At 39.3% G+C, this 27,930-nt stretch overlaps 1 protein-coding gene across 4 annotated transcripts in view; it reads left to right on the forward strand.

Moving 5' to 3' along the window:
- Positions 1-27,930, forward strand: part of pak1 (p21 protein (Cdc42/Rac)-activated kinase 1) — a 136,598-nt gene that overhangs the window by 81,114 nt on the left and 27,554 nt on the right. The window contains exons 1-2 of one of the 4 annotated variants that reach the window (XM_047391381.1): positions 8,465-8,749; positions 25,272-25,425. In XM_047391381.1, coding sequence (XP_047247337.1) covers positions 25,364-25,425 — 62 coding nt within the window. In that variant the 5' untranslated portion in view covers positions 8,465-8,749; positions 25,272-25,363. Of the gene's footprint in view, positions 1-8,464; positions 8,750-25,271; positions 25,426-27,930 lie in introns of those variants that run through there. The other 3 variants (XM_047391379.1, XM_047391378.1, XM_047391385.1) reach the window with 3 other exon arrangements.

A 27,930-nucleotide genomic window follows, 5' to 3' on the forward strand; every position in this document is an offset into this window, starting at 1 on the left:
AGAAAAACTCTTTATTCTGGTTTCTAACACCTCAGAGGACATCACGTGTCCACATTAGTTTTCTGAACATGCTGCAGTCTGAACATGCTGTAGCCACTAAAGGACTGGGGGAATAGTTTATGTCCCCAGAGGGAAGCTGAGTCTCCACAAAGGGACTCTCAGACACTGAAGGAAGAATTTTAAATGTCTGTTTCTGAATTATATATATATAAATATATAATAGACCAAAAGTTTGGACACACCTTCTCATTCAAAGAGTTTTCTTTATTTTCATGACTATGAATATTGTAGCCTCACACTGAATGAATTAACACATGTGGAATAATATACTGAACAAAAAAGTGTGAAACAACTGAAAATATGTCTTATATTCTTGGTTCTTCAAGGTAGCCACCTTTTGCTTTGATTACTGCTCCGCAAACTCTTGGCATTCTGTTGATGAGCTTCAAGAGGTCGTCACCTGAAATGGTTTTCCAACAGTCTTGAAGGAGTTCCCAGAGATGCTTGGCACTTGTTGGCCCTTTTGCCTTCACTCTGTGGTCCAGCTCTCCACAAACCATCTCGATTGGGTTCAGGTCCGGTGACTGTGGAGGCTAGGTCATCTGGCGCAACACCCCATCACTCTCCTTCTTGGTCAAATAGCCCTTAAACAGCCTGGAGGTGTGTTTGGGGTCATTGTCCTGTTGAAAAATAAATGATGGTCCAACTAAACGCAAACCGGATGGAATAGCATGTCGCTGCAAGATTCTGTGGTAGCCATGCTGGTTCAGTATGCCTTCAATTTTGAATAAATCCCAACAGTGTCACCAAGAAAGCACTCCCACACCATCACACCTCCTCCTCCATGCTTCACGGTGGGAACCAGGCATGTCGAGTCCATCCATTCACCTCTTCTGCGCCGCACAAAGACACAGTGGTTGGAACCAAAGATCTCAAACTTGGACTCATCAGACCAAAGCACAGATTTCCACTGGTCTAATGTCCATTCCTTGTGTTCTTTAGCCCAAACAAGTCTCTTCTGCTTGTTGCCTGTCCTCAGCAGTGGTTTCCTAGCAGCTATTTTACCATGAAGGCTTGATTCACAGTCTCCTCTTAACAGTTGTTCTAGAGATGTATCTGCTGCTAGAACTCTGTGTGGCATTGACCTGTTCTCTAATCTGAGCTGCTGTTAACCTGTGATTTCTGAGGCTGGTGACTCGGATGAACTTATCGTCCGCAGCAGAGGTGACTCTTGGTCTTCCTTTCCTGGGGCGGTCCTCATGTGAGCTAGTTTCTTTGTAGCACTTGATGGTTTTTGCGACTGCACTTGGGGACACTTTCAAAGTTTTCCCAATTGTTCAGACTGACTGACCTTCATTTCTTAAAGTAATGTTGGCCACTCGTTTTTCTTTACTTAGCTGCTTTTTTCTTGCCATAATACAAATTCTAACAGTCTATTCAGTAGGACTATCAGATGTGTACTGTATCCACCTCCTGCACAACACAACTGATGGTCCCAACCCCATTTATAAGGCTTGAAATCCCACTTATTACACCTGACAGGGCACACCTGTGAAGTAAAAACCATTTCAGGTGACTACCTCTTGAAGCTCATCAACAGAATGCCAAGAGTGTGTGGAGCAGTAATCAAAGCAAAAGGTTGCTACTTTGAAGAACCTAGAATATAAGACATATTTTCAGTTGTTTCACACTTTTTTGTTCAGTATATAATTACACATGTGTTAATTCATAGTTTTGATGCCTTCAGTGTGAAGCTACAATATTCATAGTCATGAAAATAAAGACAACTCTTTGAATGAGAAGGTGTGTCCAAACTTTTGGTCTGTACTGTGCGTGTATATCTATATCTATATATATATAGATATATATATATATTTATATTGCATCTTTGATCACATGTGTTTTATTTTTTGGACACAGAACAGAAAGTAGATCAAGTAAAAAAAATAAACTTTATTGACACAAGTCTCATCTTTGTTCTGCAGATGTTCTAGTGAAGCACGTCTGTGAATTTTATGACACGTTTTGATGAACATTATGAAACTGACTTTGTAAACACCACAAAATAACGGAGTATAGTTATTGAACATGTTCATTCCTTTTTCACCCAATCTACCCACCTTTTGATGCCTACATCCAACAGGTTAATGCACCATGTCACAAGGGTCAAATCATCTCATGACAATAAGAGTGGGCTGGACTTCAACGGCCTCCACAGTCACCTGATTTCAATCCAGCAGAGCACCTTTGGGATGTGGTGGAACTAGGACATTCATATCACGGGATATGCAGCAGCTACAGATGTCAATATGGACCAAAGTATCTGAGGAATGTTTCGAATGCCTTGTTAAATTCATGCCACCAAGAATTAACTCATATCTGGAGGCCCAGTACTTGCAAAGTGTACCTAATAAAGTGGCTGGTGAGTGTTTTTAAATATAGAAAGACCTCTCAGATGCATTGTCCTTCAGCTGATCACCTGTCTGCCAAGTTATATTCCTATACCTGTTTGAGAATCGGCTTGTTGGTGCTTAAGATGATATTGGATCTGTGTAACAAGTTGCTTTTAATGCCAATTTAAAATAGGTTCTCCCTGGGTTTTTTGCTATGTGTAGAAAACTGGTTCATCCCTCAACTGTAGGACTGTCTGATGCCTGAATCATTTATTGGGCTGTGTTAAGTGGCTTAAGCAAAAACCCTTACTGAGCGTGTTTAGGTACTGAACATAAAACCAGAGAAAATGGCCTGGAAAACTATTGAAATATACAAAACTCTTTCTTTTACTAAGCAATGCAACAATGAAGGCTATAACGAGAATATCGACGGTACTTTGCAAATAAATAAGTGATTTAATTATAAAGGGACTCAAAATTAATTGAAATTAACCTTTTATTTGTTAGAAAAAGTCATGATATTCATAATATTCAACATCTTTTATTCGAGCTTGAATAATAACATCTGATGACATTTTGATTGGAGATTGAAGGCTGAAGGTTAAAGATGCTATGTGTTTCTCACTGACTTCAGATATTCTTCTCAGGCTCTGATGAAGCTGCTTCTTGTGGGAGGAGACCTCCTTCATGAGGGCTGTCTGTATATGTTACCATGACCCCTCACCATTATTTACCAGATTCAATGCATTATGATTAAAGGTGCTCCACGTCTCCTTGGCAACGCTCTGCGTAGGAGTTACATCAGCAGAGAAAGAGGGTCGTTCAGGTTCTGTTTGAGCGCTATTATCAGCGTAGGCACATCTGTAACCTGCAGTCTGTCTCTCTAACATCTATGCATTTTCAGACACCAGTTACGTTCACACCTGGGAGCTGCCCAGTTTAACCCCACTCTCCTGGTACTGGTGAGCTTTGAGCTGCTCTGTCTCTTATTCAAGGAGTGTTTTCATTCTTCATCTCAGAAACAGCAGTGACAGTGTCCTAAACCCTTTAACTTTTTCACATTTTGTCACATTACAACAAAAATGTATTTCAGTGGAACTTAATGGTATTGGCCAACACAAAATAGTTTGTACTTGCAAGGTGGAAGGAAAATGATGTTTTTTTTATTTTCATGCAGTCCCCATCACTTAAAACTCCTAAATTGAATCAGGTGAATCAAATTTCCTCCAAAGTCACATAGTTAATAAACAGAGACCACTTTTGTGTATATAGCAGTCTCAGTATGAGTGCAGCGGTTCTGTGAAGGCCCTAGATGTTCCTCAGAGAACATTAGTGACCAAACAGCATCATGAAGAACAAGGACCACAGCAGACAGGTCAGGGAAAAAGCTCTAAAGAGGTTTGAAGCAGCAGCAAATGTGGGGCAAGGTACTCTGGTCAGAAAAGACCAAGCGGTCGACCATGTGGTTGATTGGCCTAGTCAAAGTCCAGACTGAGAAGTCTAACTGAGAATATGTGGTGACGTCTGAACATTGCTCTTCACTGATGCTCTCGTTCTAGTCTGATGAAGCTCAAGCTTTTTTGCAGAGAGAAGTCAGCAAACATGCAGATGAAACTGCAGTTAAAGATGGTTCTAATTTTTTTCGCACATTTCAGATTTGCAATTTTTTCTTCTATTCACAATTATGTGCAAAATGTGTGTTGCTCTGTTACATAAAATCCCAAAAAATAATAAAATACACTGAAGTTTGTGGGTGCACCACTGACTGAATATAAAGTTCTAATTTTGGGTGGAATACTTAAAAACTACACATATTCACATAGTCACTGCAAATGGTTGTGCATTTATTTTAGGTGATCTTCGTGAATACATGCTACTGATTTTACAGCTCAGCGAGCGTAAAGCATAAAAGCCACAGGGTAGTTTGTTTAAAGATGATATTTTGTGGTTTTGAGTCAGAATACTTTGGGTGGATATTGTGTCTGCAGCTTGATAAATATGAATGAAGAGAAGCTAATTGAAGCTTGGTATAAATTCATGGCTCTACAAACATCTAAATGTAGAAAATGTGCTTTATATGCAGGATCTGTATTTAATCCTACATAATACAATACTTTTCCTTACATTTGATTTGTCTTCGTTCACCAGCTGGTTTGATATTTTTCTCCGGGTATTAAACCCTCAGCAGCAGATCTTTTTCTACTCAAACACTGATTGTTGCAGAAAAGGTTTCTGAGAGTGATTGAAATTCAGATCAAAACCGGCCTGCCGGTTGTTATGTAACAGCAAATGCAGCTTGACACCTCAGTGTGTTTGGAAATGTCTTTTGCTCTGTGTCAGCAGGAAGTCATCCCTCTCCTGTCGCGTGTAATGGATTGATTATCACAGCACACCACCTCTCCCCGATGTAAGACAGAGACTCATAAATGTATCAACAACAGTTAATGATGTCTACTGTTTTCAAGCTGAGCTGTACATTTTGGCATTACAAAACAAAACCCCACTAATATGGAAATTGAAAGTACTTAAACACTGACAGTTTCTATCTACAATGTGAAAAGAAAAAGATGTTAGCAGAATACTCCTCACCTAGACAGTAACATGTGGAAAACAGCATATATACAGTTATAAATCACTGCTGCTTTCCGATCATTTAAAAGGAAAGGTAGTAGAAGGTGCTACCAGTAAAATGCACTTAACTGATCATCAGCAAGGCTGAATCCCATTACCCAGTGTTATCCCACCCTTTCCCCAGTTCCTTTGCACTTAATTCAGACAGTGGTTTAAAAATGCTGTTGAGAAATGGGATGTTCCTTCAAGAAGCCGATACATCATTGGTACTCACAGACTCCTACAACATGCACCTGATCTGTATGATGTTTCATTAAGAGAAATGCATTATAAAGATGCATTAAACACGGGCTGATATTTTCAAACCTTACTTTCTGTCCATTATTATGATTTTCTGCTTACAGCTAATGAAAATAACAAAAATATATTCTGTCAGACTAATAAAGAAACAGTTTTAATGCAGAAATACGGGCAAATGAGCCTCATTGGAATGCATAATTTAATAAAATAAATAAGACTGTATACATTTCACTTCAGTCTTTAACTGTTTGTCTCCTAGATTAAGTTCCTAACTGAGCTGTTACCAGCATCAAGTCTATGTACTCTCCTTTTTTAACATAAAAAGCAATGTTGAACAAGTGCTTCTGTGTTTTGTTTTGTGTCTGCTCTGTCCTCTCAAAAAATATATAACAAAATAAAACTCTCCTTCTGATATATGCAAACTGGTGGATTTAGAGTTAATGAAAAAATATCTTCACCCAGTGGGATACAATAAAACATAACGTTTTGAAGGAATATCAGTATAATAAAATAGAAATCAAACTACAATGGTAGCTGTTTTAATTCAGTGCAGTTTATAGTGCTAATTGAAAAAACACGTCGTCTCAAGGCACTTCACAGAACAAGTCAATACAATCCACTCAAACAGACAGATACAAGCACATACATTCCCACTGATCCTAGTTTTTAGTCAATAAGGTCAAGTTCAGTTTATTATTCAAATTGTTAAAAAGTTTTCTATCTGAGGAAACCCAGCATATTTTATCGAGTCAGTGCAGCATTCACTCCTCCTGGAGGAGCATGTAGAGATAGTGGAGAGGAAAACTCCCCTTTAACAGGAAGAAACCTCCAGCAAACCAGAACCAGGCACAGTGTGAGCGGCCATCTGCCACGACCGACTGGGGGTTTGAGAGAACAGAGCAGAGACACAAAAAGAACACAGAGGTACTGATCCAGGACTACTTTCTATCTAAAAGAAAAAGTAAACGTTAATGGCAGTAGCAGCTCCTTTAGTGGCTTCATCTAGGAGAGAAACAGCTAACCAGACAAGCTCTGAGCCAGTTTCCCAAGTCTATAGGATGAAAGAAAGCGCATAGTCGCAGTAAAAGGTCAGCCAATAGTGGTCTAGAGTGAGGCAGGGTCAAACACGGCAATAGCTCTGCTGATGCCACCTTTATAAAAGTTTCACAGCAAAACAAAACGCCAGGCCATGTGCAGCTTTTATGAAGAGTAAAAACAAAGAACATAAAGTTACAAGCTGAAATAATAGCAAATAATAAAAAAAGGTGGGAGTGTAATAGGAGTATGTAGCAGAATAAGGAAAAGTGGTCATTATGTCCTTAGCAGCCTACGCCTATAGCAGAGTTAACTCAGAATAACCTAAGCCAGTGTAACTATAAACTTTTGTCAAAAATGAAAGTTTGAGGCCTAGTCTTAAAAGTAGACAGGGTGCCTCATTGGCTAAAACTGGGAGCTGGTTCCACAGGAGAGGAGCCTGATAACTAAAAGATCTGCCTCCCATTCTACTTCTAGAGACTCTAGGAACCACCAGTAAACCTGCAGTCTGAGAACGAAGTGCTCTGTTTTTAATAGAATACATTTTGAATGCGACTCAGTGGTACAAAAAAATGCCAATGGGACATAATTGCTCTATTTAATTTAAAGGACATAAAAGATTTAAACAGGTTAAAAAAAAAAAGAAATTCATGCAAAATTAAATTCCTCCTTAAATAACAAACCTGGGCAAATTTTGTTACTTTGCATCAACACAGCCAAAGTTTCAAGGTCCAGTGACCTTGGAGGGTTAGGGGAAAGAAAGTAATCCCTTTGCCCTCCCCCTATTCAATTCAATTCAATTCAATTCAATTCAGTGTATTTATATAGCGCCAATTCACAACACATGTTGTCTCAAGGCTCTTCACAACAGTCAGGTTCATACATTCCTATTAATCCTAACCATTGAACAGTTCAGTCAGATTCAGTTATTTATTCAAATTGGATAAAAAGTTTTTCTATCTAAGGAAACCCAGCAGATTGCATCCAGTCAGAGACTTGCAGCATTCACTCCTCCTGGATGAGCATGTAGAGACAGTGGACAGTCACTGGCGTTGACTTTGCAGCAATCCCTCATACTGAGCATGCATGTAGCGACAGTGGAGAGGAAAAACTCCCTTTTAACAGGAAGAAACCTCCAGCAGAACCAGAACCAGGCTCAGTGTGAGCGGCCATCTGCCATGACCGACTGGGGGTTAGAGAGAACAGAGCAGAGACACAAAAAGAACAAAGAAGCACTGATCCAGGAGTCCTTTCTATGGGAAGGAAAAGTAAATGTTAATGGATGTTGCTCCTTTAGTCGTTTCACCTAGAAAGAAAGAACAGATAAACTCTGAGCCAGTTTTCAAGGTTAGAGTCTGAAAGAGAGCACATAGAGTTAGTTACAGTTAAGCTCAGTCAATTGCCATGTCTAGAAGAGAGAAAGGGTTAAACACTGAACGACAGGGCTATGTGGATCATCTGTAGAGGGTGAGCATTAAGCTGTTGCCTGCAGAAGCTTGGACGATTCCCCTCTCCAGAAAGGTGTCACAGGTAGACACAGAGCCAGGCCAGGTGTAGCTTCTAGAAAGAGAAAAGAGGGAGGACAAAGTTAAAAGCTGAAATAACAGCAAATAATGCAAAATTGGAGAGTAGTGTGAGAATGTAGCAAAGAGGGTGAAAGTGGTCATTATGTCCTCCAGCAGCCTAAGCCTATAGCAGCATAACTACAGAGATAGATCAGGATAACCTAAACCACTCTAACTATAAGCTTTATCAAAAAGGAACGTTTTAAGCCTAGCCTTAAAAGTAGTTTGTCCATCTAGAGCCCACTGATGGTCATTGTTATACTAAAAACCACAACGATTGGGATACCTCTCTTTGTCAGACTGATTATAACCATTGGAAAAGAGAGGGTCATACAGGTAGCAGGAATGGAGGGTGTGTTTGCACCTCAACCATAACTGAGCCGGTTTAGGCTAAACCTGACTCCCTCTTACTCCATCCCCTACACCACAGAAAACACCTTACCGCTTAGAACCAGAAGGTTAAGGGCTAAAAATGAGGTACAAGTGGTGAAATGGTGTTGAACCTCCTGGAACAATCTCTGTCAGAGCAGGACCTTTAGCAGTGTGCTGCGCATGCGTACACAGGTTTCCTAAATGTAATTACACTGAGGCTGATGGATGTTTTCCATAGACGCCTTTACAATACCATAGAACGGGTTGCGGTGACGTAAGCAACAGGTTTATTGGAGCGTCGCGCGGCCGCCTCGTGCCTGCAGTTCCACTGTGTGCCCAGACTGAGCGCGCGCAGTGTCCCCGCTCAGAGCGCTGCACTGCTGCACGAGACCGTTCACTGCAGAACCCACGGCTCGTGACTCAGAACGGCGTTCAGAACTGACCAGATAAAACCCGGCGGCTGATAAAGGTACGGAGCGGACCGAGGGTCAACCATCAAATAACCGTCAGCCGGTAAGAAACATGTTAGCCTTGTGTGTTCTTCTCGCGGCTGAGCGTGGTTACGCGAGACAAACTGTTAATATCTGGCTTGGATTCAGTCACCATCGGACAGCGGAACAGTGCCGGTGGTTTACAACAATACTGCTAAATTTACTTTGTTTTTCCGTCCAGCAAACCCAGATTTTTTTTCTTTAAGGGACCACAGAGCCCCTTTTTTAGAGACGGTGTCTGTTTTAGTATAATTGCAATATATGTCTGAGAGCACCACCAGGCGAGTTTAACAGCTGTTTAGGATAGCTGCACACTGGCTGATACTTTGTGTACATTAGTGACACCTCTGACAGCTGTGGTTTGGATAAGGACACATATAATGATCAAATGTAAATAATAAACACGCCAAACTTTGCTGTAGACTTTTTAACAAAAGTACACAGATGCAGATAAGAATGAAAGATGACTAACTAACCAAGACGGTCAACTCCTGTTCTTATCACCTACATGATTGTCAGAGGCTCCATCTAACCTGAAAAAGGTTTTAACCTTTATGCTTTATTAAGCGTCATTAAGTCATTATGCTTCTTTTGTTTCTCAGTTCTGTATAATTAAATCTCTCTCATTCACGTCACTTTATTCCACGTCGTCTGTGCTATAAAGTCCTGCTAGCCCTAATGGGTTTTGTGCTTCGTCAGACTTTTAATTCTCTAAAAGTGGTCTTTTGCGACGATGCATGCTCTATTTATTTTAAAGCATTTATTTAAAAATGCCACAAATAACAGTTATAAAGAGTTACAAAGCATGGTGCACTAATTAATTGGCCAGAGATTAATACCCCCCCCCCGTTCATTAAATGCATCAAAAGTAAAAATAACCACTTTTAACCACATTTTGTTGTCTCATTTAATTTGTATTGAGTAAAATTCAGATAATGGTTAGAGCTTTAATGAAACAACAAGAATAATCTAATAATCCCTTCATTTTTTAAAATTGAAAATCAATGCCTCTGTCAATAGACCTGCAGCACTTTATTTTTCTTTTGTGATCAAATTTTACATAAATTGGCTTCTGTCTGTAGCATCTGCCGCACAGCAAGTTGTGGGTTGTCTGTATACATCAAGTCAGCCCCTTCCAAACCCAGCTGTCTTTACAGTCCTTGTAAAGGCTTCATGATGTTATTTTGTTGCCGAGTAAAGATTTGGGCTCATCGTAATTAGGCTGGTTCTGTTACTTTGAATGAACTGTCCTTCAGGAAGAACACCTGGTCCAGCAGTGACGGTAATAAATATTCTGTAATTTCCTTTTTCATTGAAGCTGTTTAGTGACTGTGATGTAAAGAGCAGCTTCATAAATAACTTATGTTCATCATGTTGTTTTTAATTTGAAACAACTGTTAGTGTAGAATGCTCTGCTTTATCTGGTTGAAGTTGGTTAAACCACATCATTTATTTCGTCTCTTATAGCTCTTCTTCCATTTTTAAGATTAATTGTAAGGTTTTAGCATTAGCTTTTAAAGTCCCTTAATTGACTTCCCTTTTCCTACTGTGTATTTCTGATCTAATTAAAGCTAAACTGTCAATAAGGTGATCCAGGTCTACTGATTCCTGGCTTCTAGCTGTCTCAAGCTCCAGGCTGAACCAGCTATGTTTATTCTCACCCCTGATAAAGATGTGTAAAAAGACTTGAAATTTACTTTGACAGCAGTAACTTAATCTCACACTGAACGATTTAGAAAAAAACAACATTATAGTTGCTCAATGTCAAGAAATAATAGTTTTTAGCAAAATCCTTCAAGGCACATTCATTGGTCCCCTAAAAAATAATTGGAACTGAAGCATTTTAAAAATTAAAATTTTCTATGTTGATCAGTTTCTAAGAACTTCTAATTATTAATCGATGACCTTCCTTTCCCCTGGGGTATAAATACGACTGAAGACAGAAGCCCATTTACTTCGGCCATTGGCCTAGGCTGGACCAGGACCCATATTTATGTTGCCACTACACACAGTCAGGATAGGAAGGGGTAGGGCTGAATGATTCCGATTTCTCGTTTCGATTCCGGTTCCTAGCGATTCTCGATTCTGATTCTTTTGAGTTTTACAAAAAAGTTTACATGGTTTAAATCAGCTGGCTAACCGGAGTTCTTTCCCTTGGATGCTATGGTGAACGGTCTCTGGTCAACTACCTGGCTAACTTTAGCTGGGTGTCTGTATTTGAGACGCAGCGCATAAAAGACCGGCCACTCTGTTACTTCTACACCATGAAACCGGAGGTGCTTTATTATGTTGGTCGTGCACCCTCCTTTGCATGATACAATCTGCGCTGAGCTGACAAGTAATTAATTTATGAAAATTAGGCCACACTTTCAATCGCCGCTGCACTCTGTCCATGGTTATGCACGCACTTCCTGCAGATTCTTCTTTGTTGATGTTTGGTGGGTTTGTCTTTGGGTTGGCAGACTTTATATTAATTTTAATCATTTGCTTGTATTTAAGAAATAAGCAACTTTTTTATTTTTATTTCTTTTGTCTAATGTGTTATAATTTTAACTTCAGTGTCCAGCCTTTTGGTCAACAAACGTGCTGGTATTTATGCTTTATTACAAAAAGTTGATTTTAAAAGCTCTGAATGAGAAGAGGGCAAAAATATTTACAATTAAATTATGTCTAGTCTTTGAAAAGTTAGGCGGTCATGTTAGTGAAACTGTAACTGTTTGTTTTATACTCTGCTGTAAAGTCTGAGCAAGCATCACCATGTCAGGATCCACAGTTGTAACCGAATCTTGGTAAATTAATCTTCACCTCTGGACAGAAAGGTGGCATCTTATACTGAAATGCTTAAACAGCTGAAAGTATTTGTTGAAAGTTAGAATTTTGGCTTGAGAGTTTTAATGTTTCGTCTTTTAAAACATGTGCCATTTATTATTAGCATCTTCTTGTTGGGTGTCAGGCCTGGTGTTGTTTGTTTGCAATGCTGATGTGTTGCTGGGAGCTGTGGTGTGATGTGTTTGGACAATGAATGAACAGCAGAGAGCTGACTGGTCCCAATACAAAGAGCTGTATTGTTTAGTGTGTGTTTAGTCTTTTCTGCTCTAAGTCCACCTTTCTGTCTGGTGTGTGGTATCTCACCTATTAAATTGATGTCCAGTTGACCCTTTAATTGTGGTGGATTTTTTTCTTAGGATTTTGTGACCTATAAAGTGATATTTTTCAACATTTTTTACAGTAATAATTGAGCTACTTTTGGACATTTAGAGAAGATTCATGCTTATAGTTGTTTGATCGAAAGGTCTAGATGTTGACTTCTAAGACTGTTGATTGTGCCAACTAAATCCTCTCAAATTATTTATAATGACTGAAACAAACTAATGTAATTAAAACTTGACAGCTTACATTTAAAAATCAATAATGCAAACTGAACTAAATTGTTCAGTTCAGTAACAGCAGTTGGAACAAAGCTGTGTTTAAAACGTCTGGCCCTACTTTTAGGGACTAAGAATCTTCTTCCAGAGGGAATAAGCTGAAACTCCTTGTAAGAGGACGAAAGTCATCATCTAAACCAGAAGAGGCGATCTGCTGTACCTGCCTGCTGTACAGGGAGGAGACTGATTGTTGGGGCTCTCCAATCAGTCTAGACGACATTTTCACAGCCTGCTGAAGGGAACTGACTGAACCGTGACTGAACCATAAGACCAAGGAAAGGGATAAAACTGATTCGATAAAAGCATGATAAACAGGTCGTTATAGTTCAGTCAATATTAATAAAGCAGGAGATGCGCTGATGTGACTTTTTCTACACTGCCTCACAGCTGGCTTCAAAATTCATCTAAAATAATCCCAAGGTATTTGTAAGAGTGCATACTCTCAATGGCCTGATCTTTGATAAAAATCACTTTGTGCTTGTGAGGTTTACTCCTAAAATCAATAATCATATTTTTAGTTTTATCAGTAATAAGATAAAGAAAAGATTCCTCACAGCTATTGTACAAATTCATTGGCTAAAGCTACAGGTCAATTGGACAGATCTTAGGAACATGTTATGTTTGCAAAGATCTATTATATAAAGAAAATAACATATTAGAGGATGTACACACTTACCTTTCACCTTTTTATTTTTTTATTTGCTTTTTGACTTAAAATACTCAGGGTGAATGTCACATGAAAGGTGGGCAAAAAAAATATTTGAAATACTGTACAACGGTCCCCCAAACCCTTACATTTTCACATGAGAATGAACTTTTTAAATGTCCTCGACCCAGTGTCCTACCCTCTGTGGCATGAGCTATTAAGTTTGGTGCCTAAATGAATGTGCTTCACCTACATTTCAATTATGCATGTGGTCCTCTAACTAAGACTGCAGGACCTGTTCATTATGTTCTTTTAATTTTACTAAAAGTCACTCCAGGTCTCGGAGTACTCAACAGTCTTAAGACATGCAGTCAATGTTGATCTTCAACCTCCGCATTACAAAATTAATTCTTATTTCTCTTCTCAATAACCTTAAACAGATAAAAACTGTTATTTATACAGTAATAAAATAGTCCTCATAACTATAAAATACTTTAAGATACTGTAAAAATAAATAAAAATTAAATGGCACAGCTCATTACAGCAAAGCAAGTCTTTGCTGCGAAGGCATTTAAATTAGGCGATAGGTGTGCTTATGTAACTCTTTCCACTCTGCCTTTTCTGCACGTCCAGTTGCAATATTACTTTCTTCCAGTGTAGATTTTGCTGCACCACTGCAAAATAGATGATATCTGAACTGACTCACTCTGAACCGTGTTCAATATTCAGCTCAGTGTTCGCTTTTCTTAGTCACTGATTTAACCAGCACTTAGCTCCCTGATTGGCTGCTGGATAGATAAAGAAAAACCCTCTATTTTTGCTCTTTCACATTTGGTTACACTAAAGAAGGACCTCCAGCTTGTTTGTCCTCCTCAGAAACTTGATCTTCTCATTTCTGAGCTACTTTGCATTCCTTCATGTAAGACCCAAAGGGATCATAAAAGTTTAACCCCTGTTGTACATATTTATTGAAACCCAGATACCTCAGTTTAGCAGCTGTGATGAATTGGCTGTTTTAAAAGCCACTTCACTAAGTATAAGGATTTAAACCTCTATCTCTGCTGTGCAGTAGGTGCATTTTAAAGTCTTAGTCTTTACTCATGCTTTTTGGCTTCTTAGTATTTATGCCAAACTAGATTGCAATTGTTCTTTGTCTTTATTTTAATGGTTAATTTGGTTAACACAAAGTCAACAATGCAATGAAATGCTTGAGATAAGACGAACCACTCAACTCGCTATAGGAACAAAAAGTACTAATAGCGTACGATAAAAAAAACACTCATAGTGCAGCAGCAATAAGCTAATAAAGTGTCACAAATGTGGTTTGGTGCAGTATTATTGTCCAGAGTTCAGTAGGGTGACAGCTTATGGATAATAACTGTCTTTAGGTATTTTTGTGTGTGCTGGCACCTGTACCGCCTGCCAGAAGGTAGCAGACTGAAACGTCCTTTTGCTAGGTGAGGGTGGTCCTTGATGCAAAGTTTACGCAGACACCAGCTGTAGTAAATGTCCTGGATGGGGAGAGATTGCTGCCAGTGAGGACCTCTGCTGTTTGCACCACCCTCTATAGTGCTTCCCGGCTCTGATGGGTACAGCCCGTCAACAGGCTCGCAATAATGCACCTGTAGTAATTTGTGAGGTTGCTGAACTTCCTCTGCCTTCTCAGGAAGTAGGGTCACCATCGGGCTTTCTTGACCACAGTGTCTGCATGTACTGTCCAGGATAAGTCCTCAGTGATGTGAACGCTGAGGAACTTGAAGCTGCTGACCTGCTCCATCTCAGCGTTGGTAAAGTGTAAAGTCCACTATCATCTCCTTAGTTTTGCTGATGTTCAGAGAGAGGTTATTTTCTTGACACCAACTGGTCGGTGATTTCACCTCATTCCTGTAGGCATTCTCGTCATTGTTGTTAATAAGGCCCAAAATGGTGGTGTTGTCAGCAAACTTGAGGATAACGTTTCGGCTGTGTTCTTTCAAGTATCCAGGACGGATTGGCAATATGAACTAAAACATTTATCACGATATTCTGTGGCATTTATTGCTATAATATGCTATGTATGCTCTATATGCATATATTACTATATATGACAAAAGTGATGATTAAAAAGTATTTAAAAACCCATTGCAATTTTTTTGGTGATAGAATGTATGGCTGGCATTGCAGTCCTAGCTCCACAAACAAATAAAGCTCTTATTAATCCTCCCCTCAAAAAATCAACATGGAAAAAATTACAGATTATCAAATGGGCTACTTTAGGACACTGGTCGCATTAAGTAGTGCAGTTTTATCTCTAATTGCACACCATAGACTGTATTTAATTACCTGTTTTAAAGATACTGATATTTATTCCTGCTCTCTTGGAACCAAAAGTGAAAAGTGGCAAAAGCAACAATCTCAGCAATACTTTCAGTTTTGCGGCTTTGTAAACATCATACTGTAGAGTTTACCGTTGTCACAACAAATTAAAATTCTTATCCCGTATAAAAAAAATATAGCGATAAATGGTAAAATAACTGCCCCTAGTGTCCAGCTGTGCTGCCCAGAGAAGCAGGATCTTACTCACAAGCTCCTGCAGCCCACAACCCATCCTTGCTTATCTAGAATGCATTATTCATTTTGTTACTGGTAATGGTGCTGAAGTCCTCCATGTGAAGGTCTGAACGTGTCATATAAAAAACATCAAGGAGGAAGGAGCAGGATGTCTCCCTTTGGGTTTACATGTGACACCTCAGACTCGTTGCAGACAGGTTTTAGACTCCAGCTGATTATTACAGATTAGATGTGCAACTTTAAAGTTCTTTACAGATATCTTTGATGTTATGGAAATGTTGTGATCCAAATACAAAACTGAATTTTATCACACACAATAATGTCCTACTGCAACATCATTCAGGTTAATAGGCAAAGAAATATGTCTTATGTGTTTTTAATTGATTTTAGGTATCTTGGTGTCTTGTTCACAAGTCATGGTAGGATGGAGCAGGAGATGGACAAACGGATTGGGGATTCATCTGCATTAGTGCGGGCGCTGCTCTGGTGGTGAAGAAAGAACTGAGTGAAAAGCAAAGCTCTCGATTTACTAGTCTGTCTACGTTCCGACCTTCGTCTATAGTCATGAGATAAGAATCATGATCCGAAGAACAAGATCCTAGATACAAGCTACCAAAATGAGCTTCCTCCGTAAGGTGGCTGATCTCACCCTTAGAGATTGGGTGAGGAGCTCCAACATTTGTGGGGAGCTTGATGTAGAGCCGCCGCTTCTCCGCAGCGAAAGGACTCTGTTAAAGAGGTCTGGGCATCTGATCAGGATGCGTCCTGGGTGTCTCCCTTTGGGGATTTACCTGGCACATCCCACTTGGAGTGGACCTCGAGAAGACCCAGAACTTGCTGGAAGGACTACATAGACTGTACAAAATGAATTTTAATTGATGTAAATAATATATAATGTAAATAATAATAATAATAATCAGTAAACCATACACTATTCAAGTATTTCTATTGGTAAAAGTACCATTTTGATCTGTTCTGTAAACAAAAAACTAATGAAAACTTGATCTTTTTCTGATCAGTGAATGTGCATGAATGCGTGAGTAAGTGCAACAGACCCTTTCAGTGTCGAAGGTGTTATTGAAGGAAGAAGACTTAAAGTTCACCATTTTTAGTAACATTCAAAATGCAGTCGGAGAAGGCATAAAGGTTCAATAAGCTATTTGAAAGGTGACTGTATTTTCTTTTACAATATATTTCTGTCTGTGGTACATTCAGGCTGCAAGAGAGAGAAAGCAAAACATCAGCAGATAACGGGAAGTACAGTAGATTTGCTCCATCTTATCCTTTTGAGCTTTCAACCGCTGTCTTTAACATAACATGCTGGATTTAGAAATGTTGACAGTCTTTTGAATATCTCAGATACTGTAAGGACCTACAGGGGTTGGATAATAAAACTGAAACACCTGGTTTTAGACCACAATAATTTATTAGTATGGTGTAGGGCCTCCTTTTGCGGCCAATACAGCGTCAATTCGTCTTGGGAATTACATATACAAGTCCTGCACAGTGGTCAGAGGGATTTTAAGCCATTCTTCTTGCAGGATAGTGGCCAGGTCACTACGTGATACTGGTGGAGGAAAACGTTTCCTGACTCGCTCCTCCAAAACACCCCAAAGTGGCTCAATAATATTTAGATCTGGTGACTGTGCAGGCCATGGGAGATGTTCAACTTCACTTTCATGTTCAACAAACCAATCTTTCACCAGTCTTGCTGTGTGTATTGGTGCATTGTCATCCTGATACACGGCACCACCTTCAGAATACAATGTTTGAACCATTGGATGCACATGGTCCTCAAGAATGGTTCGGTAGTCCTTGGCAGCGACGTGCCCATCTAGCACAAGTATTGGGCCAAGGGAATGCCATGATATGGCAGCCCAAACCATCACTGACCTTACCCTGGATACCGTGGCTCTTGATACATCACAAAGACTTGCTGTCTTGGTCACAGATGCGCCAGCAAGACGTGCACCAACAATTTGTCCTCTTTTGAACTCTGGTATGTCACCCATAATGTTGTGTGCATTTCAATATTTTGAGCAAAACTGTGCTCTTACCCTGATAATTGAACCTTCACACTCTGCTCTTACTGGTGCAATGTGCAATCAATGAAGACTGGCTACCAGGCTGGTCCAATTTAGCCATGAAACCTCCCACACTAAAATGACAGGTGTTTCAGTTTCATTGTCCAACCCCTGTACATTATCTTGGATCTACACACAGAGACTGCATTTTCAGTAATGCTAGCAATGCTTATCAGGCTAATGGCTAATTTAAAATGCTAAAGACAGTTTAAATGTGAACTCCTAATTATACCAAATAAAGTTTTTTGGTAAAAAAGTAAGGACTGGTCTCTAACACCTTCATGAAGTCGCCTATGCTCAGGAAGGCTAGAAAGAAATATAAAAAAATTTTTACATTTTGTTTTAGTTCTTAAAGATGAAGCGTAATCAACCAAAGTTCCTATGGGCAAATCAAAGTTTTGAACAAAAACAAAAAAATAAAACTGGAAATTGACCACAAAATTGTAAATGGTGCATCTATGGCTTTGTTTTTTCCATCCATATTTAGAAATATGGCACCAGTTACTGTGAGGTTTAATCTATTTAAATCTGTTACAGTAAAAAGTCAGTAAGATTAGTGGATCTATTGGCTTACGTCAGAGATGAATGTCTCTTTTGTGTTTGACCCACATATAGCCAAGCACTTGGTGTCAGCAGAGGAGAAATGTAGACTTTGTCCTCGGAATAAAAATCCCTCCTTATGGGAAACTGGATCAAGGATTTTGTAAACTTGAACAGTTGTGGGAAAAATACCTTTGATTGATTTTGTTGGTCAATAAAGGAGCCTGTGTCCAAAATGTGTTGAAAATAACCATTTATTTTTCTTTGTTGTGATTTCTCTGGCCTCACATTGATTGATAGCTTGATAGCTTCTGCTCCATAGTGTTTCATGTAAATGTTGGCGGGTTAGTGTGACTGAGGTAACAATGAGGCAGACAAGGTATTAAAACAAGTGATAATAACTGTTTTTGGAGATTTTATTAAAATTCAGACTAAATTATTCATAGTCCGATTACAAATTCCCATCATTCAGTCTCTGTCTGCCAGGGTTGCTGCAGTGCTGCCTGACTGAGTCTGTGTCAATCTCTGACTCTTACCTGCGTCATTTCACCTCTGGTCCTGCAGAGCTTCAGCTGTTTTTCTGAACTCACTCCTTAAGGAGCACATGGTTCTGCCCTGTGTTTTATCTGCTCTGTGTTAACTTTGGCTATCTTCTGCAATTTAGGCTACCAGTTCATCTGTAAGAAGTATGAATCGTTGCTGGTTTCTTGATTTAATGTGACAATAACCTACCTGTTAATTTTTCATCACAATAATTGAGATAATTCAGATATTCTGTTTTGTTTTGTAGACACTTTCCTCTTATCAGTTTGACAGTGTTTCATTACATAAGGGTGAAAACAGTGAAGGTGGTTCGATTCTCTTATTAGTTGTTTTGTCAAATTCTTCTGTTGTTGTAAAGCTAAATTTTACACAAAACCATCTTTTAGCTTGTACTTTCTTTAGTGATTGATGAGTTTGTGTTTCAGTTAGCTGACTTCACAGGAGACTTTAAGATAATTAGGGCTGCATTCCTTGCAGATGTACAGTACAGACCAAAAGTTTGGACACACCTTCTCATTCAAAGAGTTGTCTTTATTTTCATGACTATGAATATTGTAGCCTCACACTGAATGAATTAACACATGTGGAATTATATACTGAACAAAAAAGTGTGAAACAACTGAAAATATGTCTTATATTCTAGGTTCTTCAAAGTAGCCACCTTTTGCTTTGATTACTGCTCCGCACACTCTTGGCATTCTGTTGATGAGCTTCAAGAGGTAGTCACCTGAAATGGTTTTCCAACAGTCTTGAAGGAGTTCCCAGAGATGCTTAGCACTTGTTGGCCCTTTTGCCTTCACTCTGTGGTCCAGCTCACCCCAAACCATCTCGATTGGGTTCAGGTCCGGTGACTGTGGAGGCTAGGTCATCTGGCGCAGCACCCCATCACTCTCCTTCTTGGTCAAATAGCCCTTACACAGCCTGGAGGTGTGTTTGGGGTCATTGTCCTGTTGAAAAATAAATGATGGTCCAACTACTAAACGCAAACTGGATGGAATAGCATGCCGCTGCAAGATGCTGTGGTAGCCATGCTGGTTCAGTATGCCTTCAATTTTGAATAAATCCCCGACAGTGTCACCAGCAAAGCACCCCCACACCATCACACCTCCTCCTCCATGCTTCACGGTGGGAACCAGGTATGTAGAGTCCATCCGTTCACCTCTTCTGCGCCGCACAAAGACACAGTGGTTGGAACCAAAGATTTCAAACTTGGACTCATCAGACCAAAGCACAGATTTCCACTGGTCTAATGTCCATTCCTTGTGTTCTTTAGCCCAAACAAGTCTCTTCTGCTTGTTGCCTGTCCTCAGCAGTGGTTTCCTAGCAGCTATTTTACCATGAAGGCCTGATTCACACAGTCTCCTCTTAACAGTTGTTCTAGAGATGTGTCTGCTGCTAGAACTATGTGTGGCATTGACCTGTTCTCTAATCTGAGCTGCTGTTAACCTGCGATTTCTGAGGCTGGTGACTCGGATTAACTTATCGTCCGCAGCAGAGGTGACTCTTGGTCTTCTTTTCCCGGGGCGGTCCTCATGTGAGCCAGTTTCTTTGTAGCGATTGATGGTTTTTGCGACTGCACTTGGGGACACTTTCAAAGTTTTCCCAATTGTTCGGACTGACTGACCTTCATTTCTTAAACTAATGATGGCCACTCGTTTTTCTTTACTTAGCTGCTTTTTTCTTGCCATAATACAAATTCTAACAGTCTATTCAGTAGGACTATCAGCTGTGTACTGTATCCACCTCCTGCAAAACACAACTGATGGTCCCAACCCCATTTATAAGGCTTGAAATCCCACTTATTAAACCTGACAAGGCACACCTGTGAAGTGAAAACCATTTCAGGTGACTACCTCTTGAAGCTCATCAACAGAATACCAAGAGTGTGTGGAGCAGTAATCAAAGCAAAAGGTGGCTACTTTGAAGAACCTAGAATATAAGACATATTTTCAGTTGTTTCACACTTTTTTGTTCAGTATATAATTACACATGTGTTAATTCATAGTTTTGATGCCTTCAGTGTGAAGCTACAATATTCATAGTCATGAAAATAAAGAAAACTCTTTGAATGAGAAGGTGTGTCCAAACGTTTGGTCTGTACTGTAGTTCCGGTTTTCATTTCAATCATTAAATGTTATTGCCATTCCACAGCCACACTATAGGTTACCAAAGTACTTAAGATAATCAACATATAAAAAACACGGAGAGATAAAAGAAAACATAAAAAAGTAGGTTAAAAACAAGGTAGATAAAACCAGAAGTGCCTGTCTGAATAAAAAAGTCCTGAGCTTTGATTTAAAAAGACCAAGATCAGTTATAGACTAAAGATCTAGTGGAAGCTGATGTCAAAGTGCTAAAAAAGCTTGGTCACCCCAAAGTAAACCCCATTGGTACATCAATTTGTCACATTACAACCAAAAACTTCAATGGATTTAGGATAAAAGACCAACAAAAAGTAGCAGTATTAACTGTGAGATGAAATGTTTACAAATAAACATGTGGAAAAAGGCGCTCCTACCAAAACTGATCATCTTGGCCTCCAGTCATAACACTTTGTGTGGTGAAAACAACAACACTGCACATCATCCTGAACACAGCCTTCCTACTGTGAAACATGGTGGTGGTGGCGTCATGCTCTGGGGATGCTTTTCTTCAGTAGGGCAGGACTGCAGCTCGGAGTTGATGGTGAAAATGGGTGGAGCTTAATATAGAACAATACTGGTAGAAAACATGTTAGCGGCTGCTAAAGACTTGAGACTTGGGCAGAGTTCACCTTTGAGCTGGACCACGACCCTAAACATTTATCCAGAGGCACCATGGAGTGGTTTAGTTTAAGGCACATTTATGTGTTAGACTCACCTTGACTTAAGTCTGAGTCGAGATCTGTGTCAAGACTTAAAAACTGCTGTTAGCAGGTAATTTTTATCCAGATCGACTGAGCTTGAGCTATTCTGCAAAGAAGGTTGGGCAAAAATTTTAAGTCTAGACATGAAAGGTTTGATGGAGACAAACCCTAAAATCTATATAAAATGTGTTGAAATTTGTGTTTTGTAATGCGAAAAACTCTGAACAAGTTCTTGGGGTTCTTTTTTAAGGCATTCAATCTAGTGTTTCATTATCCAAACACTGTAGAAAAAAGAAGAGAAGTAGAGAAAAGTAATGAAGTGAAACAGTAAAAACTGATGGAGAGACAGAAATAGAGCTGGCTGCAAAGGTTGCAAAAGACTGGAAAACCTCTGCAGCAACATTAATTATTTAATCTCAATATCCTACCCAACCTGTGTCTTTTAGTAATTCTCTCCTCTCTTCCATCCTCTCCTTTTTATTTCACTTTTTGTCCTCTGAGATATCTTTGCCTGTGTGCTCACACAACTGTGTCATCTTAAATGTAAGGAACAGAGTCTATTTTTACGTCAGGTGCTTAGAGACCCTAAAGTATGTCACTGCTCCTTTCACATCCCCACCTGTTGTGTACCTGACCCATTTCAGGTCCAGGCCTATGGTTTATAAAACAATGAATATCGAAACCACAATAATACTGACACAGAGAATTAAACATGCTTCCCTAATATGGCTCCAAATAGTAGAAATAATATTTGGCCAAATAATTACAAAGGTTGTTTTATTGTGCAGACGGTGGTGACACATAGTTGGAATTATTCATAGACGGTGGCCTTAACAAAAAAACAAAAAAACATAACATGATTAATATGCTGAGATTGTAAAAGAGAAATAAAGAAAATATCTGCTTCTTATTGTTTTTGGTTCTTCATTTGGAGGATAGACTCCATCATTCGATTACACTTCCTTTGTTGTCCAGTTGGCTTTTGTTGTGCTAGATAAATAAATCAGGTTATTTATTTTCTGGGTTTTCAGAAAGCAGACAGGAAATGGGCAGAGGTAGAACGGGCGAAGACATGCAGAAAGGGTGGGGAATCCAATCTCCAAGGGTTTACGTCGAGGACTAATAGCTTCTGTATATAGGCCGCCCACTCTACCGCTACACCACGCGGCGCCCCAAATCAGCTTAATTTTGTTGGCCAAGCAACACATCTGATAGACATAAATCAAGCCGAAAGGATAAGATTGTGAATGAAAATATAAGCGTTTCATTAGTTAGATTTGGTGCTTATTGTTTCCAGAAAGGTAATTAAATTACATGTTTGCTTTCTCTAGGTATGTGACAGTGTCTCTATTAAGGCAATGTTTTCTTGCCTTTTCTGTTTCTGCTATTGCTCCTAAAATGTTTAATAACATAAACATTATTAAAGATAAACCTCTCATAATCAGAATGAACTCCATTGGCCAAGTTTGTGAGCACAAACAAGGAATTAGACTTTGGTTTCCATCACTTGCATCATATATCAACATCAGTCCAAACAACAACCGAAATGTGTAAAACAAACACATAAGGACAAGGAACCATATGTACAAGTGTGGTTTTTATGTATATAAAAGATGGAAGGCAAGTTGTGATAGTTCATATGTGGGGTAGCTACCTCTGGCTACTCAGAGAGAGACCCTGGGGGAAGAAACTGTCTCTGCTCCGGCTTGTTTTTGCTATTAGCTGCCCTTTTTCTGACCCTAGACCTGTACACGCCATGGATGGAGGGAAGGTCAGCCCTGAAGATCCTCTCTTCTGCAGTTTGGACCTGTTCTGCTTTGTAGATGGGCCAAACCACACAGTGATGGAAGAGCACAAAACTGTCTGAAAGCAGTTCCTGTTGAAGGATATACTTCTAGAGTTGCTGCAGGAAGTAAAGTCTCTGATGGGCCTTCTTCTGTGGACCAGCTCATGTCTCGAGAAAGGGTGGTTTCTAGGAACCGGAAGTGATCCACAGTAGACACAGTGTTGTCGAGGATGGTGAGGGGAGGCAATGTAGGGGGTGTTTTCCGGAAGTCCACCGTCATACTGTCTTCAGCGGGTTTGGCTGCAGGTGGTTCTGAATGCACCAGTGGACCAGTCGATCCACCTCCTGTCTGTATGCAAACTCATCACTGTCCTGGATTATCAGAGCTGGTGATCCACATACAGGTGGAGGCTGGAACTGAGAGCCTGGTTGATGGTGTTTAAGGCCGAGGTGAACTCTACAAACAGGATCCTGACGTATGTTCCTGGGTGGTCGAGGTTTTCCAGGATGAAGTGTATTCTCATGTTGACTGCATCCTCTGCTGACCTGTTAGCCTGGTAGGGTCCGGCAGGGGGCCTGTAATGTCCTTCAGGTGCTTCAACACCAGTTGCTCAAAGGATTTCATGATCACAGATGTCAGGGCGACACACCTAGTAGTCATTTAATCCTGGAATGGTGCATTTCTTGGGGAGCGGGATGATAGTGGAGCATTTAAAGCAGGAGGGAACCTCCAAAGACTTGTTGAAGAGATGAGTAAGGTTGGGGGTTAGTTGGTCGGTGTATTTTTCAGACAGAGAGGGGAGACACCATAAGGACCTGGACCTTTCTTCCCATTTAGACATTGAAATATCCTATTAATATGTTCTTTGATCTTTAGTGCAAGCAATTCCAAACTCCTCCTCGCTGAAGCGCTGTCATTGTGACAGGCTTGCTGCCATACTGAAGACCACACTTTGACAGGCTGAATGTAATTTTAATGGACGTTTCCGTCACAGTAGATGTCCACTGAGCATGTGGAGCAGAGTACTGGGAGCCAAATGTCCTCCTTCAATCCTTTCTAATGAACGACAGCTTTGATAACACATTCTGGTTTCTTTGTTTCCCTGTCATATAATCAACCTCCGCCTTTTATCAGTCCATCTGCTTCTTTCTTATTTACCCCCACCGTCCTTCATCCTTTTCATGTCAGCAATTGTAACAGAGCTGATGTCATCGTTGCCATGGCAGCGATGTGAAAACTTGGCTGTTCGCAGGTACTTGGGCCTTCTGGTTGCCAGCTTTATGAAAAGAAAGCAATGTGTACTTCTGTGATGGTGACCAGCACAAGTCAAACTGGATAATCTGGGCGCTTTTCTGAAGGTGATTTCAGGAGCTGAAAGAATTAAATTAGTTTGGATTTACATCATTATATTCTAAAAGCAAGTGACGCTAGAATATGTGTTACTTTACTTTTACTGTATAAAATGCTTGTTTTAATGTCATCAAGGGGAAAAATAAAATCTATTTCTTTTCTTACAAACCTCAACCTTTCAGTCAGCTGTCCAAGTTTTGCCTCTGCAGTCTGATGCTAAGCACAGTATTGTACAGAGAAAAAAAACCCTAAACGTGTCATAGATTACTTTGTTTTACTTAAAAGTAGGGCTGCACTATATATTGGTATTAATATCAAATTTGAATGTGGATGCCCTCAAATCAAAGCTGAGGATCTTCACATTATTTTCTTTATATACCTATAATTGGCATACACAGTGTGTCAAAATCTTTATATCCCATTTTTTCTCTCAATGGGTCTTTTTATTTTCATGAGTATTTACATTGTAGATTCTCACCTCAGTATTTTTGTATATTAAATTCTTTAAAAACGCCACCCTTTGCTCTGATTATTGCTTTGCACCCTTAGCAGTCTCCTGATGAGCTTCATGAGGTGGTCACCTGAAATGAAAATCGGTTGATTCCAGTCGCCAGCTGGTTTATCAGTGCATCTCCAATCCTAATCAAGCCGCCCTTACAGAGGAGTTAATGGGAGACACAATGACTCCCTTAACACCGTGCTTAACGGTTGTATGACATGTTCATGGTGTCCACCTGAACACGTTAAACAGTTTTTTATCCCTTTCCCCTGTAGGTGAAGACAGCGTGTTGAAGAGTTCAGCTTTTGTCTCTCATTCCACCTTAATCCCCCATCTGTCTCTGTGATGCCGGGCTGTGGGTGAGTCTATGCCCGCAACCAGACTGAAGCTGGGGAAACTAAAGGTGGTGCGGCGGCAGCTGCTGCAAAGGTACAAAACAGTGCATATCACCAAGACACCGTTATAATACATGCTCCTCAATTTAAATTGACTTTGTCCCTCTCACTAACAGCGATATCTTTAGGCTTTAAGATTAATCTGATTACTATAATAAAAAGGGACTCTGAATAAAAAGTCCCAGCTAATTATCCATATCATTGAGTTGTCATTTGTGATCATGGATGGTAGCGAATGCTATGCCAAACTGTTTCAAGAATCTGTTATACGACTACAATTATCAATAGATGTGCCAGATTTAGATTTAGAGTCGCCCGGCCAGAGTCTACACTTAAATCTAAACATTAGGGTGATGGCAAGGAGGCTTTCCAACCTCAAAAGCTCCGTGGAAAAGATGAATCATCAAAAATACCAATGGAGACATGCCAAAAGCTGGTTGGAATTAGTTTGATTGCATTAATGCCAATAAAGACTTTTCAATTGATCATTGAGAGGGGTATCAATATTTTTGACATGCCATTTGTTGTTGTAATGTAAATAAATACAGAAAACTCTTTTTTTTCCCTACAATGATACCCCTTGTACATCATCTTATCTTTTGGAAGACGCCTGTGTCACTTCCTATCAGAAATTAACTTCTTGTTTGAATGGAAAGAACTTTAGTCTACAGACCCATTCAATAAATTTGAATATTATTTATATATATTAAAAGTATATTTAATTAAGTAACTCAGTTCATTAAATGAAACACATTATAGACACTGATGCTTCCAAGACTTTATTTCTATTAATTATGAGGATTGTCTGCTTACGGCTGATTAAAACATGACATTAAACATTAGAGCAATAAAAACATTTTAATACAGAAATGTGGACTTAATGAAAAACATGTTTAATAGCTGCTTAAAGGTCATTTTAAAAAGTAATTTTAATTTGACAAATGAGCCAAATCAGAACGCATATTATAATTTATTAAATATGACTAAATCTAAATCAGAGACATGAACATTTCTGAGCTTAATTGTATATCAATAAACAATATAAAGTAAAATGCACACATCCAGTTGTTGAATAATACTCTGACAAATCTAAAAAACAAAAAGTTCCCTGAATGTTTTGATGGAGAACAGTCAGTCCTCTACAGCCTCCACACCATCTCACGAGAAGAATGAGTCACACTGCGCCTCTGCACCAAGATAGCCTCATATTTCTTTACTTTTTATGAAAACCTTGCAACTTTCTAATGAAACACTACATTTTGTCATAATGAAACACTTTGGCCTTCAGATTAGGTTTTAAATCTGTTTTTAGTCACATTATTTAAAGAAATCAGTTTTAAATGTTTATATATTAGTTTCCCTCAGCCATATTCATAAATAAGGTCATATTGGCTTGCAGGTTGAGGTTTGGACTTTTGTTCTAATCAAGAAGTGGAGCAGATGCTAAATACCTATTAAGATTAAAAAAACTTTTAAAAAATTACTTTTTTACTGTTTTATCAATAAAAGTGGAAAAGTTCACACATTTTGTGAAAAATTTCTTTATTTATTTTTGTTTATGTGTTTCAACCTTAATTTGATAAAAGTGTAGAAATATTGTGCACTTTTCTTGTCCTAAAACAAAACAATTGATTCCCATGACAGGAGGTTCTAGTTGCTCTGTTAGACCCTAGAGCTGTTTACTGGGATAGTTTTGCAATCTTAGATCTTAGATAAAGGAATCATTTAAAAAATAATGCAAATATGAGGATTCACCTTTTAGCCACAATGAAGGGTTAAATAGTTCAAAGTATTTAATTCATGGTTAAATTAGATAAACCCGTTGCATTATTTGGCAGTATGCAGCGAAGCCACGAGCTGCTGACGACGTTGTTAATTCGGTCCTTACACTGTCTTTTTGGGATTGTGGGTTTTTGTTTGTTTGACATTTTACATTGCTTTTTATAGTATTCAGTTCTACCCAATTTACCCCTAATGGTTTGAGAAGTAAGAATGAAGACCATTATTAGAAAAACATTATTGTTCTAATGGATCCATTGCTGGTGCCGATCTCAGTGGTTGGGTGAGAAGTGGGGGACACCCTGGATTGGTTGCAGGTCCATTACAGGAGAACACAGAGACACACAGGACAGAACACCACCCATACTCACACCTATGGGCAATTTAGAGAGACTGGTTCACCTAACAGTCATGTTTTTGGAATGTGGGAGGAACTTGACCCCAAGCTGGGATTCGAAACCCAGGACCTTGCTGCAAGGCAACAGGACTAGGGCTAAAACAATTAATCAGATTAGTTGTGATTGATTGATTATTGAAATAATCGTCATCTAATTTAGAAATGGAATAATCGTTAACTGGAGTATACAGTCTCTAAAACATGCCATTTGCTGAAAGAACAACCCACTCAGAGCAGAAATTAGGCCAAAATTGTACAAAAAATAAATACATATTGTATTCAAGATGAAAAACCTTCTATGTTTCTAAATATGCTCTATCCAGAACTCCTCACGTGGTAAAGGTTCAGCTTCACCTGGGTTAA

This window comes from Girardinichthys multiradiatus, chromosome 18 (assembly GCF_021462225.1).
Source record: "Girardinichthys multiradiatus isolate DD_20200921_A chromosome 18, DD_fGirMul_XY1, whole genome shotgun sequence".
Lineage (NCBI taxonomy): Eukaryota > Metazoa > Chordata > Actinopteri > Cyprinodontiformes > Goodeidae > Girardinichthys > Girardinichthys multiradiatus.